This window comes from Girardinichthys multiradiatus, chromosome 21 (assembly GCF_021462225.1).
Source record: "Girardinichthys multiradiatus isolate DD_20200921_A chromosome 21, DD_fGirMul_XY1, whole genome shotgun sequence".
Taxonomy (NCBI): domain Eukaryota; kingdom Metazoa; phylum Chordata; class Actinopteri; order Cyprinodontiformes; family Goodeidae; genus Girardinichthys; species Girardinichthys multiradiatus.
In genome coordinates this window covers 37,871,635-37,887,985 of record NC_061813.1, presented here as the reverse complement: position 1 = coordinate 37,887,985, position 16,351 = coordinate 37,871,635, and the positions used below count along the sequence as shown (strand labels likewise).

Here is a 16,351-nt window from a genome sequence, read left to right as displayed (position 1 = left end):
CAATGACAAAAAATAATTTTTTGATGTTTTATTTTCAGTCCTAATTTTTTACCTGATTCATACATCTAAAGCTAAATTAGTTCAATAAAAAATGAAACATTTGTACATACAAATGAAGAATTAGATTTTTAATTAAATTTTGACATTTTTGACATTTATATTTTATGTATTTATACAGATTTAAGCCATAGTCTTATTTGTATTTGTATTATTCTTAAGCGTTATTTTGAATACCACCTTTTGTAGTGTTTTCAAAGTGATTAACAGGAGTAAAAAATCAAGACAAAAACAACGATATAATAAGTAACAGAAGCAACAATTCAAACACGTGGTTTACAGGTAGAATATGTATAACAGATAAAAGTAAAAATCCCAACTTTAATGTAGTATTTAAGCGATTACATAACCTAGTTTTAAAACATGTATCAGATTGTTGCACCAATGGCTGTCCATACATACCAGGGTTGCATCTGGTTAGAAAAGAACGAAATAATAAAACAAATACTTTTATTTTGTAATTAATTAATAACTCAACGGAAATTTCACAGCATACCTTTTTCACCGTGATGATGCCAAAGAGGTTGGTGGAGTCTGTGCTGATGTCAAAGGTGTCCCTCCCATCTCCGTCAATGATGCTGTATTTCATCTCAGCGTTGACCCCAGTGTCCCTGTCCTTGGCCCAGAGACGACCCACCACAGAGCCCACGGGGGCTGACTCAGGCACACTCATCTGATACAACCCTGAGGACATAGATCAGTCACACCATGTTTCACTCATTTGTCCTCTAGAGGGAGCCAAACACCTTCCTTGTATCGGAGCTGCTGTTTGACTCCAAATCACATATCAAGCAAGAAACAATAAATGGCTCCATAATCTCCTCATTGTAGGCTGATATGCTGCCTCATGGGCCAGCTTGGATTTTATCCAGCGTTTAACCTCAAAGAAAAGGTAACACCCGCCCAATTTATGGTGTTTCCCACAGTTTCACACAGTGGTTTCACAACTGATCGGACTTCCAGTGAGTGACAGCGCTAATTTAACAGGGCTAATTGGTTAGGGATGGATGATGGAGGTGGAAGTGGGTGGTGAGTTTTCTTTCTCTCCACCAGTCAGCCAAGTGAAGATGACCACAGTCAAGAGAGACAACCCCTGACCTCAGGAGACTAAGCAAAATTACCAAGACAACATGTGGTGTTGTCTAGGTTGCCTGGTGGCTATAAGAAAGAGCAGCTGGGGATGGAATGATGCCACGAGGTAAACAACATTGAAATGATGGGCAGAACTGGTCTGAGGAGCTGTCCAGAGCTATGCTGATGATGCACAGTTTATTATTGTCATTTATCCTGTTCACATGGAGCCGTTGAATGTCTGTTTCACTGTCTCTTCGAAATTAAGAAAGGCAGAAAATGAATGATTGGTCTTCAGTCATGACACCATCGATGACCAGTCATCCGTCATCGATAAATATAATTATAATTAAGATAACATCTTGGTAAGGAAAACACTTTCTGGGCTTCAGGTTAAATGAGTGATTTTCATTAAAGTGTTTTGAACTGTTATGCTTTACACTGCGGTATTTTGCAAGGTAACACAAATTTCTTCCAATTTTAAACACTTTTTGCAAACTTCTTTTCTGCTATTTTCGTAAAAAGCTGTTTGTCATTTGTTAGGTTGCTACTTTTATTTCGACCATAGATCAAGTCTGGTTTACATGTCAGTCGACTCTGATTGGTCAAAAATGTAAATGGGCCGTGACCCACCCATAAACTTCCATTATGTGCGGAGTGATGCTATAACATACAGGAAGCAAACCTGGGCCAAAATCCAGACATTTCATGTAGTTCTGGATCACAGAACTCTGTCAAAACTATATTTCCTCAGTGGACTGGACTTTGGGATTTTATAGTCACAGAAAGTCCCATTAACACATGGAGTGGATATGTGCAAAATAAAATGAGCTAAAAACTGAGTCTCTTAGGCTTTTGGACCTTTGACTGGACAAATCAGGACAATTACAGGATATATTTCTATGTGTTTGTCTTTGAAGTCGAAGCTTTGTTGCAGGTCCTTAACAACAAATATTCAAAGATGCAGACTGTGCATGCAGCTATTTGTATACAGTAAATGAACTGTTAAAAACATCAGGAGCCTCGGCGGTGAAGACACAAGATAAACACATGCTCTGTGTTTTGCTTACTCTGGTCAAACACGGGCGGGTTGTCGTTGACGTCGCTCAGCGTGATGTTGACAGTAGTGGTGCCCGCGAGCCCCCCCAGCTGTCCACCCATGTCTTTAGCCTGGATGACTATGGTGTAGTTCTCCCTGGTCTCTCGGTCCATGTCTGCCAAGGACACCCGGACCACACCTGGAAACCGAAACCAAAGAGATGGAAGGCGTTACGGGAAAGGTCACAGGGTCATTTAAAGCTCAGTGAAGGAGATCCGCTGACACGGATTAGGGTCACGTGAGTTTGTATCGATGGAACCTGCTTGTCCTCTGAGATGTTTCTGGTTCACTTTCATATTAAAAAAAACACACAGATACTTCAGATAAACTGTTAGTGGAACCCAAAATAAGAAAACCAGAACATAGAGTAGAACAGAAAAAGGAAAATCTCAGATGAACGTCCACAGAGCCTTGAACTTTTCCACATTTTTTCATGTTGCAGCCAAAAACTTCACTATGTTTCATTGGGATTTTATGAGATAGACCAGATCAAAGTAGAGCTTCTAAGTGGCAAAAAATTAATATAGTTTTTACATTTTTTCCCAGTAAAAAATCTGAAAACTGTAGGATATATTTGTTCTTAGCACCCCTGAGTCAACATTTCTGAGGACAATTCTTCTCTGCAGCTACAGCTGAAAGTCTTCAGGGTTATGTCTCTACCAGCTTTGCACATCTACAATGTTTGCCCATTCTTCCATCCCACATAGTTCCAGCTCATTAACATTCATTTTCCAACCTTGTCACAGATTTGCAGTTGGATTTAGGTCTGGACTTTGACTGGACCGTTCTAACACATGAGTATAGTTTGATCTACATTGTAGCTCAGGCGTAATGTTTAGGCTCCTGGATTGTCCTGTATCTATTTCCATCCATCTGACCATCAGCTCTGACCACCTACCTATGTCCCTAATTAAAAAGCATTCCCACAGCACTATGCTGCCGCCACCATGTTTCACTATGGCAGTCATTCTGAAACCTTGGACCGGACTCCTAGGGGGCGTGTGATGGCATGACAGGGTGCATTGCCTTTTTGTTTTGTCCAGAGAGGGTCTTCTGTCTGTAAAATTGAGAAATATATTCCAGGGGCAAAAAGAAAAATAGCAGAGGTGTCAGGTACAACCAGAACGAAGACAAATGAGGACAATGACTGAGGAGACATGATATTTTTGCCAAATAAATGCATTTGTCTTTGTTCTACACAGGTTGCACCTTTTTGTTCTTGTATTAAAAGGTGTTCAGTGGATTAAAGGCTCATTGTAGTGAATAATAATGGGATACCATTGAGTTAGTTGGCACAAATTGACTGATTCATCTTTGTTGCCAAAAATCTTGTTTATTTTATTTTTATCAGTTTTGAAGAAGAATAGTTACAGTTTTTATCTTCTTTAATTAAAGTTACATTCGAACCCATTTTGTTGAATTTGGACACAGCTTGAATCTTTTAACCAGAGCTCATGACTTTAGTTAAAGGTGGGAATGTAGATCTACTGGTAAATAACAGGTTCTTTACCATAACAGACCAGTACAGCCTCTCGTTTGTTTTGGTCAGATTTCTTCTTCAGTCTTTTCCTCAACAGGTAAAATACCGCTCTGGAGTTTAATTCTTATGCTTAAAATCTTTCTGTTCTCTTTCCTGATGAACTGAAAGAAGCAGTCTGTCTGAATACCTGAAAATAAACACTGACCTTGTTTTCATTTTATTTGTCAAACATCAAACATACTGCTGCCCCAGGTCTGTAAAAGTTACTTTTTAAAACATGGGTGTTAGTTTTGACGTGTAAACTGAGAGGCGCATCAGAACAATCAGCTGTTTTACTTGAGGAAATATTCACTTCAGATAACAAGAAACTATAGTTTTATAAAAATAGAAATCAACCTAAAGGATTGACCCTACAAAGGCTACACACCAGCAGCCAAATAACTGAAACCAAACCAACATGGCTTTGATAAAAATAACATCCTTAAAGGCTAAATTTCAATTATAAACTGAAGGTTTTTTTCAGGCAGTCTCTTTCCACACTTCAGAGCTGCTTCCTGTCCTCATTATCAACAGAAAAGTCTCACTTTTAAGCTTAACAAGTCTTCTTTGTCAGCTGCCATGAGTGAAATTTTTGCAAGTTGCAACTAAAGAAACATGTTGGGTAGTTTCGTAGCAACAACAGGAGCCATGCTGAGCTCCCTACACTCTAAACTGGTTGCTTTACACAGGGGCATAAAGTGAGGACTGAAATCACACTGCAGCTACCACAGCTTGGCACGGTGATAGAAAGGGGGAAGAAGGAAGGATTTTAGATTTAACAAAGCAGTAAAGCATCTATAGTGGCTCCGAAAGGTTTATGCATCTCTAAAAATGTTTTTATAAGTTACAAAAATGTTTAATTATCCTGTACTGTGACATATATTGTACAGTTACACTTAAACAGATTTAGGATTTCCTTTTTCCTAGAGCCGTAGCTTGTAGAGAGGTTACAGCTGATCAGGAGGATCTGACAGTGCAAATGTATCAGTCAGGAGAAGAGTACAAAACATTTCCACATTAATGCGTATGTACAATGGCATTTATTTCTTTGGCTTTATTTCTTCCATTATTTCAATTCTTTACTATGAGAAATAGTTTTTTTTTTTGTAACCAAATTCCACTTTAAATATGTAAAAACATAAATCCTGCAGAAATTTTCTTTTACTTAGTGGAAAAACTAAGTTTCTAACTTAAACCACTGGAAATCACGTGTAAAGATGAATCTACAATCATAATGACATGTAATTTAAACTAATGCAAGAGGAGTGGAGTTTTAATCCTCAAGCGTCCCTGTGTAACAAACTCTGCTGGTTCTGGCTACACACTGAAAGTACTGCAGCATATCTGCAGCCGTACCGGTCTTTGCATCCACAGAGAAGTACGGCTGCCCCTCCAGGATACTGTACACCACACGAGCGCTGTTTCCATATGTGGGGTCGTCGGCATCTGTTGCAGTGAGCTGGATGATGGACGTTCCTGGGTAAAAAGAGCGGCAAAGGGGAAGAAGAGACGTGAGTTTGGCAGTGGTATTTAGTAGCCGCCATGATTTTTCCCTTCTGCTTACCTATTCTGGACATTTCTGGAACGGTTGCTTGGTAGGGACCATCCAGGAACTTCGGCTCGTTGTCATTGATGTCCTGGATCTTCACTATGAATTCAGATTCAGGCTCCAGAGGTCTATCTGTCAGGCGGTTTCTGGCCTGGGCACGGAGAACGTACTGCGACTTCACTTCCCTGTCCAGCCTCTGGATGGCATGGATGTCTCCAGTATTGTCGTCGATGGTGAAGGTGGTGCCTGCCCCCTCGCCCGTCAGGATGTACTTGATTGAGCCGTCACCTTTATCCATGTCTGAATGAAGCTGGAAGAGTCGTAGATAACAGCACATTGAGACTAAAGCTTTTTTTAAGATCAGTCTGCACACAAAAGTCTGCAAGTGATTGTCTTAATGCTTCTAAATTCAGCCACAAGCTCAGTATTTTGGGTGGCAACATGTTTTTCGAGGGCATTCAAATGGGTCACATCTCCCAGTTTTACAACAATAAAGCTGCATTCCACTTCTAAACATGAAGATAAGACAACTAACTAACTTTCCAGGTCAAATCAGCCTTATGATTTCAGTCCAAGTTGACATGTGTCTCAATCCCTGACGAGCAGAGCGATTGGAGAAAAAAAGCCTGCAGAGATTAACATGGGGCTGATTTAAACAGAAAATAATCAGCAGTTAATTGTGGAAATGTGGGCTTAACAATACTATCAGCTCATCACCACCATTAGCTGAAAAAAGCTTTAAAATTAAAACTAACGCTGGTCCAGATTAGATGATGGCATGTAGATAAAGCCAGATTTACCCTGAATGAAGTAATTTTTATGACCGTGTTGGAAGAAAATGATCCAAGCATGGAAAGTGTCATGAAAGTCAGACAGCTTTGAACAAAATAAAGAATATGGCCAGTGGTTGTCCTTTGGTATCAACTATAAAACAACAAAAATATATGTTTATTTTTTCATAATTGCTTATCTTTAGTGTGCCACTATGTGCTTCCATTTGCCAGTCAGTTTGATGTTGATACAGATAAAGTTTACTGCCTAGGGCCCAAATAAAGGATTCCACACTAAAATAAAAAGTTCCAAAACAAACATGGATCTGGTGCATGTTTTATAATATCAACACTGATCTGGTTCATGCTAAAACCCTGTACATTTTCTGTCTTTCTGGTAATTCTGCTGAATATTTTCTCTATTGATCATCTACAGCAGCAGGGTAGGTTGCTACAGTTCCTACGTTTCTCTGCTCTAATTGTCAGCTTCAGTCTGGCTCCACCATAACCTGTGAGCCACATGAGCCTCCAATGCTTTTACAACTAAACAGCAGAGTGATGGAGGCGGTGCACTGGTTTGTTTTGCTGCTTCTCTGTTCAGTAGCTTCCTGAGCCGTCAGCTGATTGTTCTTGTTAATTCGTGCCGCAGTAGAACAGAGCCTTGCATGGTTCAGAACTGCACACCTGGGAAGTACATCTCCATAGGGTAGCCCAGACTGACAGAACTCCGTCATTGGGCTGTCCGTGAACTTAATATTTAAATAGATAGTGTTAGATTATGTCATCCGGGAAGTTTAATTGTTGCAGATACAGGAGCTTTACTGACCTTTTTACTGACATCAAAACAGCAGTTTGTAGTGGTAGCTTGCAGCATTACTGCAGCTAGCATGTGGCATTGTTTGACATTTGGCTTTTTTCCTGTCTGTCTGCCTTATAGGGAAAGTACCTCCGGACAACGCATTTGTTTTTGCCTTGTCAGCTAAAGAGGTTAGCGTTTGTTTTTTCTGGATGAACTCTCCATGTCAGTTTGTATCGATTTGGACGCAAATTATTATCTTTGAATAATTCTTTTTTGTTTTTTTCTAGTATCGAGTATATCAATATTTACATTATTTTGACAACCCTACATTAAAATGAGTTCACTGTACTCCAATAACCTTTACAGTCTGCAGATCTCAGCTTAACAGAGCACCGTTATGATGGAGTGGAGCAGTAGATCATGGCTGTGTGCCTGCAACGATGCCACCATGCCAATATGGGCACCTTGTTTCTGACACCTTGTTGAATCTATACCACGAACAATAAAAGCAGTGCTGAATGCAAAAAAGGCCCAACCAGGGACTAGCAAGGTGTACTTAAAAAAGTGGCCAGTGAATGTCACCAGATACTTTCTGAATTAATTTAAAACTCTTTGTGTTAAATTCTAGTGCTTTGCATCATTGGAGACATTATGAAATTCATTCTTACTTGACTCAGCCTGTCTTATGCGTTCTATTTGTAAGAAACTGTTTTTATCACAGCTAAAATACAGTAAAAGCCAATCTACTGAAGCCAGACTGCCATACACATGACAATCTTGTATATGTCCTGTTTGGAAGTGAAGGTAAATTAACTATAAGCCTGAGGGGTGGTGTGTGGTCATATGCATAACTTTATCCCTCTAACAGGCAGCAGACCTGTAATCACGGCTCGCTGCCTGTTTGTTGCTATGGACCCAGTGGTGCAATCAGAAACCTTTTGTGGCCTCTAAGTACAAATGCCAGCCTGTTGATGTGCAATCAGCCTTTACTTTGTACTAAGAGGGCCTCTCTGTATGACGACGAGTACTTATAGCCATCACGTTGGCAGAGTGAAATTCAATGCCTCCATTGGTATCTGCGCTGTGTATAATCAACAGGCGTGTGAAGCGAGCACACAGGCTCAGCACTCTATCTGAAAACACACTGCTTTCAAGACTCTGGCTTTGGCCTTTCATCATCTGCGGTCTCTAAAAGAAGCAGCCGAGGCAGGGTTGTAAAACAGCTCCTTGTTGTTAGGCCGCTGATGCTTCAGCATCTCTCTTTGCAACACCTATCATTCCCGAGCAGCAGACAGTACAGCTTTTCCTGTATGTTTTGGAGCTCGTGGACCCACTCCAACCTGCAAGCCCATCAGGCTCAGGCAGAATTTTTTAATCAAAACAGCATTGTGCCTTTCAGATATGATGCTCTTTCTTCACCTCCTGCACCTCTGTACCTCCAAGGGCTTTGAAAACGTAGGGTCAATTACCTGCTTCATCTCCAAAACCTAAAGGTTTTGAACAACAGCGCTGAGGTGCACTGAGCCCAGAAGAAAGATGCTAAAAGATGAGGATATGCCATTATATTTTTTATGTTTTTATACATTTCTCTGTTGAAGACTGAATTGTTGGAATCAGTGATGCCATCGAGATTTTAAAACAATGTACCCAGTGAAACTGGTCACTGTAAATGAAATGAAAAAGCTCCGGTCCAGCCTTATTTGTAAAGCACTTTAAACACAACAGTGTTGACCAGAGTGCTGTATAGCAAATGCAGCACTAAAATGTTAAAACAAATAAATAAATTTAAAAGTGAATAACAAAAAATCAATCAGCTTTAAAAGCCAAAGAAAATAGCTCCAGTGTCTGTGAGGGAATCCTGCACTTCTGTCCGGGAGTTTCTGTATTTACTTCAATACTTGCTAGATTTGAAATTGATCGAGAATAGTAATTTGTCTGGTTTCCATCATTCCCATTTAAAGTGGTTTTAGTGTTGAAGTGTTTTTGAATAATAATAATATTGAGGCAGTGGTGTTTCAAAGATCAGGGCTGCACTATTTTACGTTGGGTGAGTTAAAGCTCACCAAATAATTAGAACATCATCAAAAAGTTTATTTATTTCAGTAATTTAATTTAAAAAGACTGACTGAATTAAAAAAGTATTATATAGAGTCATTCTACAGAGTGGAAGAATCTAAAACAGCTGATGGCTAAATTTCTTTTAGTTGAGTTTATCTGTATGTGTAGCTAACTCCTCAAGGTTGATCCCAATGAGTTCACTGGTCAGAAGGTGGTCAGAATGGACCTAAAAACCCTCCAAATACTTCGGGGTGTTCTTCAAGGTCGACTCCCAGTGGGACGTGCAAGGGAAACCTTCAAAGGGAGGCAACCAGGTCTTTTCTAAAGCCTCTACAGGCGGCTAAAACTCCCCGTTGTACCCGTTTATCCCATCAGATCATCTCTATTTGTGTTTTAAATATGTTATATGCGTGTTTCTTTGGCCGAGGGTGTGTCTAAGCTATAAAGACAGCACTGCCTCAGGATTAAATCTGGATTTTTTTTTTTACCATTGAAGCCGATCTTTTTCCCCCCTCTGATCGTTTCTCCTCCTTTAGGCTGCTGAGCTCTCTCAAAGATCTTTTACTCTGCTCTGGCTGAAAGTTTGAGGTAAACTTCTTAGTGACTCCAACACTGAGCTTCTCTTCACACCAGCAACACTGACTGAAAAGGTCATACTGAAACGTTGTCCACCTCACATTTCCTCAGGTTGTACCTTCATGTTGGCGTGTGTGTGTGTGTGTGTGTGTGTGTGTGCGCGTGCAGCCATGCTGGCAGTCAACACCAACCTTTCCAATGTAAAGTGGCTCCAGTCCGGTGTACTCCTCTAAGACGAAGAATTGATTCCACACCCATCCTCGTTTTACCCTCTGCAGCAGCACTGAGCTTCTGGTGTTTTCCTCCTCTGCTGGTTTACCCGGGTTGCTTTGAGGCAGAAGGGTCGACATGCAAAGGCTAAGAGGAAGCAAAAAGGTGCCCAAGGTGGCTAGAAGATGTACTTGGACCCCCATTGTGAAACTTGGAGATGCTGAACAGACTTCTCCTCTTCACGTGTCGTTATTTCCTGATTCCTGCAGCAGGCGTTCTGAGAGAAGAAGAAAATAGGGAGAGGACAGATGAATGTCTGCATCATCTATGTGTTGGAAACCTGTGGATAAAGCAGTAATCTTGTTATTCAGCATCGAGATTACTTCTCTACTGCTGAGGTTTTGTTGGGTTGTCTGAGTGTGTTTGAATACGAAGGAATCCCGTTGAGTCCAGTAATGTTACACAGAATAGAGGAGAGGACACAAAAAGAGACTAGAACATTCACCTGCTGTTGTTAGCACTGGAGAAAAGGAGCAGGATGATTGTTTTGTCTTTTATTTTAGAAAGTTTTAGTTCAGGTATGAGATGTGATGAACATCAACTTGTAGGTTTATATCAGGACAGATGTTTATTGTTTCATTCTGTTAACATCTTCACACTGAAGGATGATAGAAAGAGGGTTATCCATCCATCCATCCATCCATCCATCCATCCATCCATCCATCCTAAAAATGTATTCAAACCGTAATTTGGGTCTGAGACAGTCTGGAATTTTGACAAATAACATTTGTAAGAACTCTGAATCATTATCTTGTGAACAACGTTTCCAAGCGATGTGAAATGGGCCTTGTTTGGTGGTATAAAAACTTCTAACCAGGTAACATCTTTCTGTGGCTAGAATGTTTTATTTGGTGCCGATAGTCGATCAGCGGAGAGGCGGCGTTCGCTGGGGCAACAGAGAGGAATGTGCACCAGGAGTCGGGTCAGCAGGGCTGGACACCATCATAACTGCTTGCAGTTCTGGTTAATTTTTAAATCCTCCCAGTGTTCCAGTAGTACAATTTCAAACAGTTTGCCCAAATTCTTAATGACGCGTACATTAACAACCTGAGAAAACCTGCCAAAGCTGCTGCTTCCCTCCAGCTCTGGACAGTCAGGTTCCTCACATGGAGGCATACTCCTTTCCTTCTTCCTCACGTTGCTGTCATCAGGAGACGTGCGCTCCTTCACACCTCGTGTAATTGGCCCAGGGGTGTGATGTTCTGAGATTACAGTGTTTCTGTCAACACTCTTATTCAGCTGTACTTGCACCATGTTCTACAAGCTTCCTTCAGTGCTGCACGCTGCTCATTACATGAATACATTTTTTCCCCCAGTTTTTCCCTCCATATCTCAGCTTTCAGAAACCCCCATGGCTCTGCCTGATGCCTCTAAAACACCATCTCCATCCCTATTTCTCCCTCGCAAATCAAAGGAATGTTTGAGATCAGGGAGGCCAGTTCCCAGATTTTTTTTGCAGGAGATGCCTATTTGAGTTAATCAATACCTTTTCACATTCATGCTGCTGGTTTCCATATGCATCTTGTTTATATGTATTAGAAGGTTGCCTGCTTCTTGCATTAATGAACTGTAGGGTGGAAATAACAGACGAATTTATCGCCAGAAAGCAGAAAGAGGGGCGTGAAAAGGCTGCGAGCAGGGGGCAGAAAGGAAAGTTTGGAGCTACAAAGGAAAGGAAGAAAATGCAGACTGTTTGACGCATGGACCGACTCCATTATGTTTTGTAAAAGAGAGAGCATTGTGCTTCTGTAGACTCTCTGAATCACCAAACTCAGTTAATCATTGTTGAAGAGGCACAAAAGGCAGCGAATGGTGGGAGGCTTGGCTTCCATTGTCAGTGGGAGGCTGGCTAATGTGTGTGTGTGTTTGTTTGTTAAAAAATAACACTCAGCAAGGGACGCTTAGCAGGAGGACTGACACTTAACCCGGTTGCTCCCTTCGTTTTCAGCTCATTCACGATGCCTGATCTCCATTATGAAGTCCTTGCTCTGAGCTCCTCCCATTAAAAGGTCGCGACCTGCACCCTGGCCATTTTGCTCCGTTTTGTCGAGCTAATGAGGTGACGTGCAAAACGAAACATTTCACACTCCTTTCTCCTGCTAATGTGATGGTATCTCGCTTGTTTAAGGAAACAGCTGCTGCACAAGTCGCTGATGGATAAGGGAAGAGATGCAGAAATGAATAGGGTTCCTGCTAAAGGTCCATGATATTAGGAAAACATGCAATATTGTTGGTGAATGTGGCAGTAGTGATATGACTTGAGATAAATGAACATTTACCTTACTAAGCACTGTGAATGTTTTTGTGCTTAAGATTTATTCCAAACAAAGACCCCAGATGGTTTTTAGTTTATTTATCTCTTTCAATAAAAGCAACATGGTTCTATTGAACAAGTAGCGTCTGGCTACATCTGCTGGTTTGGCAGAAAACAACTTAGTTTTAACTTAGTAACGACTTCACCAGAACATCTCAATGCCCTTCTAAAAACATTTTCTGCTGCAGTAATTACCAATCCTCACCAAACATATTGCTGGTACTGAATGCTTGGTACTCATGATAATTAGCTAATATTTATTGCAATCCAACCATGACTTTCTAGTATTGGAATTGGGATAAAAATAAATACTGTCTGGAAAAATTGATTTTTCCTTAACATATTTCCTTCCCTTCTTGCTCGTGTCCTATCTCCCTTCCTTCTTTCTGTCTTTCAGTCCTTGTAACTCTTGTTTCCTTCCTTCCTTCTTTGTGTTCTACCTCTGGTTTTCTTTCCTTCCTTTCATCCTGCCTTTGTTGTTTAATAGATCCCCTCCTTCCTCCCATGTCTCCTTTTTACTTTCCTTCCTTGTGTGTGTTCCTTTGTTTCTTTCTTCATTCGTACTTCCTTTCTTTGTTCCTCTTAAGATGAATATGAAGGACTGAGAATTCTAGAAGTTGGGTCTAGAAAAGTCCACAATTTTTCCATGAAAACCATGCAGGAATCCGGCAGGAGAATGGATGAAAGGATGAGGTACAATCATGTGAAGCTTAGAGGTTTTTCCCACCTGGCTGCAATAACCTAATTTAGAGTTGTTATCCAGAAAACGCTGCAAGAAAAGCCAATATGGCAAAGGAGGCACAGTGGTATCCAATTTGTCTAGCGTTTGTTTTGAAATTCGAGAAAGCCCTGAAAGGCAGAGGTGTTTATCGAGACGAAGGAAGAGTTTGAGTGACAGCAGAGGAGGCTGTGATTGTGAGGGGGGGGAGCAGCTGGCGTGAGAAAATGATGGGCCATATTGTTGTATCATCGTACTCCGAGCCCACCTGCTGCTCCATTAACTGCGATCTGTCAACAACAGACTACATCACACCGCTCCGACACCAGGGAGAAAGGTGAGTTTTGTTTCTTTTTTCTTTTTTTTTTTGGTTTCTTGGAGAAAAACAAACAGCCAGCGACTGACACGGTTCAGCAGGATGTGACCTGCTCCACCTGTTGGGAATAATGAGCTGAAACCAGCCCCATCGCTTTGGTTGAACACATGAAACTCAGGTTTATATGGTAAGAAATCAAACATCAGCAATGTGAGGGTCCACCAAAACAACTGCTGGGGATCAAAAGTTGAGATTGTTTGAATAATTAATAATTTCCTGTAAAAAAAACAACCAAATGATAAATATAAAGAATTTTGAGGATGAGAAGTCGAGATGCATTTTCTGACACTTCTGTATACTCAATTAAGAGAGAATCTGAGCACTTTTTACACACACTAAAATTGACTTAAAATTTAAGATTCACAATTTGTCACCAAAGACTGTAATAAACAGGAAAAACGGTCCACTCCTCCAATCCAATCCAATCCAATCCAATCCAATCCAATCCAATCCAATCCAATCCAATCCAATCCAATCCAATTCAATCCAATCCAACTTTATTTATAAAGCACTTTTGCACCACAGCAGACCAAAGTGCTGTACAGAAACTAGATTCAACACAGCTCATAATACAAACAAAAAACACAACTAATTCAAACAAAACACAACACCTTACATAATGTCAAAAGCCAAAGAAAACAAGTAGGTTTTAAGACACGTTTTAAAAACAGACAGTGAAGAGGACTGTCTGAGTTGGAGGGGCAGCTCGTTCCAAAGCTTAGGAGCTGCTGCAGCAAAAGATCGATTTCCCTTTAGTTTAAGTCTGGTCTTAGGGACCCTCAGAAGCAGTTGATCAGCTGATCTAAGGGAGCGGGAGGGATTATAGGGATGCAGCAGATCAGCCAGGTAAGGTGGGGCAAGGCCATTCAGAGATTTAAAAACAAATAAAAGTATTTAAAAATGGATCCTTAAAGGCACAGGCAGCCAGTGAAGTGAAGATAAGATGGGAGAAATGTGCTCATATTTACGTGTGCCAGTTAAAAGCCTTGCTGCAGCATGTTGGACCCTTTGCAGTTGGGCAATGGAGGACCCACTAACCCCCAGATAAAGTGCATTACAGTAATCCAGCCGGGTGGTAATAAAGGCATGGATCAAATTGTGCAGGTTCGCCCCACGGTAGCAGGGATGAGGACAGCTGGGGGCGCGGCGCCGAAGCACCTCATCTGGGCCGACGACAGGTACCAGCCAGGTGTCGACAGGGTAGAGGGAACGCCACGAAAAAAGGCGAGGCACCCCTTACGGCACGGTCCGAGGACCATCAGTAAAGCGCATCAAACACATCCTCATCTTTACCAGCTGTCCACTGTGTTTTCCCCGGCGGCGACGGTGCTTGTTCCGCAGAAGTGGGGCCGGGTCGCGGTGTAAACAAGCTGGAATCTTTGTTAGAAACGGGGGCACGGTTTTTTGCCCATCATGTCCACAATATGCAACATCATTAGCATAAAGTTGTAAATCCAGAAGTGTTTGGCGATTATACACAAGTAAGGCGTTGACAAATTCCTGAATAAAACATATAAACAGCAGACAAACAAACAAAGTTTACAGTGACAGGAGGCGAGCCACACACACTGGCGCCATCACTCAATCAAAAAAAACAAAAACAAAACTCCTCTTTAAAAGCTCTCTTAAGGTCCCACTACAGCATTTCAAATAGGATGAGGTCTGGGCCACTGCAACATGTTGCTTCTTTTACTTTTCCAACCATTCTGCTGTGTGTTGGGATCCTGTTTGTGACCCAGTTTGGTCCAAGCTTCAGGTTTTGGACAGATGATGTCAGATTTGACTATCACACACTTTGGTATACAGAGGGGTGCATGGTCAAATCAATGGTCTGGGCACCGTGCAGTAGAGGGTGACACGGGAGTGGATTTTCTCTCCTGTCCCATCCCGCTCCAACAGAAAAATGTCTTGTCCCATCCCAATCCCAGGCCAGCATAACGAAAAAAATCCTGTCCCGTCCCACTCCTGGTAAATTGACTCCCGCTCCCATTCAGAACGACTCCCACTCCTGTGCCACTCCCATTTTTGTTTTCTTCATTTAGTCTTTTGGCAATTTGTTTCTTTGAAGGACCAGTTAGGTCCCTGTTTTTAGCTGTAGTAAAGGCCAGTTAAAGTAAAAAGAATAATAATGAAGAAATAATAAAATATTAAACAAGGAAACAGACCATGCCTATCTTAGCTGAATAAACAAAATGTGCCTAGTTGTATTTTACTCATTTATTAAGTGATTGTTTCCTTTGAACAATGACATTATTTTTATGTTTCAAGTTGCTGAAACGAAAGAAAAATGCACCTAGTAAGAGAACTGTACTTGTTAAACAAAAGGTCAAAAAGGCATTACCTTCATAATTTAGAAACTGTACCTCAATGGTTCACAGCCCTGGTCCTCAGGGACCTCTTCCCTGCAAGTTTTAGATGTGTGTCTGCTCCAGAACACCTGATTCAAATTCTGACATGATCTCCTATACAGGCATCAAGAATGGAGGGTCAAACTGGACAAAATTAATACAATAAAATCATCATTAAATAAATAAATGTTGTGAATGTCCCATAAGTGAAGTAAATGTAACATGAAAGAAATGTACCATTAAATGTGCCATTAAATTAAAGGTACCATTTATTTATTTAATACATCATTAGAAACAATAAATGTACCATTATATCATGAAATGGATTATTATGCAATTAAATATGCCACTGAATAATTAAGTATAATTTTATAGATGACATGACGTAATTAGTGGTACACTTAATATTTAATGATGTAATAAAATAAATTGTACATTTAATGGTACATTCAATTTTTTTCTATTTCACAACATATTTATTTAATATCTTCCCTTAATGAAGCCTTTCTACGGAGTCCGCGATGGGACATGGGGGAATTGTTTCTCTTTTGCGTCGTAACGCAATACTTTTGCGTTCACTCACAATACTTTTTGCGTTCTCACAAAATAGTCTTTGAGTTATCTCGCAATACTTTGTGGGATGATTTCCAAACCAGATAACTGCAAAAATTGAAACAAACACTACACCCGTTTTGAGATTTATTGAGTTTTATTTTGAAATCAGCCTTAAAAAAAATTATCTTCAATCAGACTAAAAGACAGTTTTTATCCACAAGCTGTCAAACAAACTACTGAACTCTGGACCATAAAACTGCATGAAACCACAT

At 40.7% G+C, this 16,351-nt stretch overlaps 1 protein-coding gene across 3 annotated transcripts in view; it reads right to left on the bottom strand.

Annotated features, from left to right (window-relative positions):
- Positions 1-16,351, bottom strand: part of LOC124858215 (cadherin-20-like) — a 113,244-nt gene that overhangs the window by 11,980 nt on the left and 84,913 nt on the right. For all 3 annotated transcript variants that reach the window (XM_047350131.1, XM_047350129.1, XM_047350130.1), the window contains 5 exons: positions 9,690-9,985; positions 5,311-5,605; positions 5,103-5,222; positions 2,199-2,366; positions 554-741 (listed from right to left, as the gene is read on the bottom strand). In XM_047350131.1, the coding sequence (XP_047206087.1) occupies positions 554-741; positions 2,199-2,366; positions 5,103-5,222; positions 5,311-5,605; positions 9,690-9,911 (993 nt within the window). In that variant the 5' untranslated portion in view covers positions 9,912-9,985. The remainder of the gene's footprint in view (positions 1-553; positions 742-2,198; positions 2,367-5,102; positions 5,223-5,310; positions 5,606-9,689; positions 9,986-16,351) is intronic.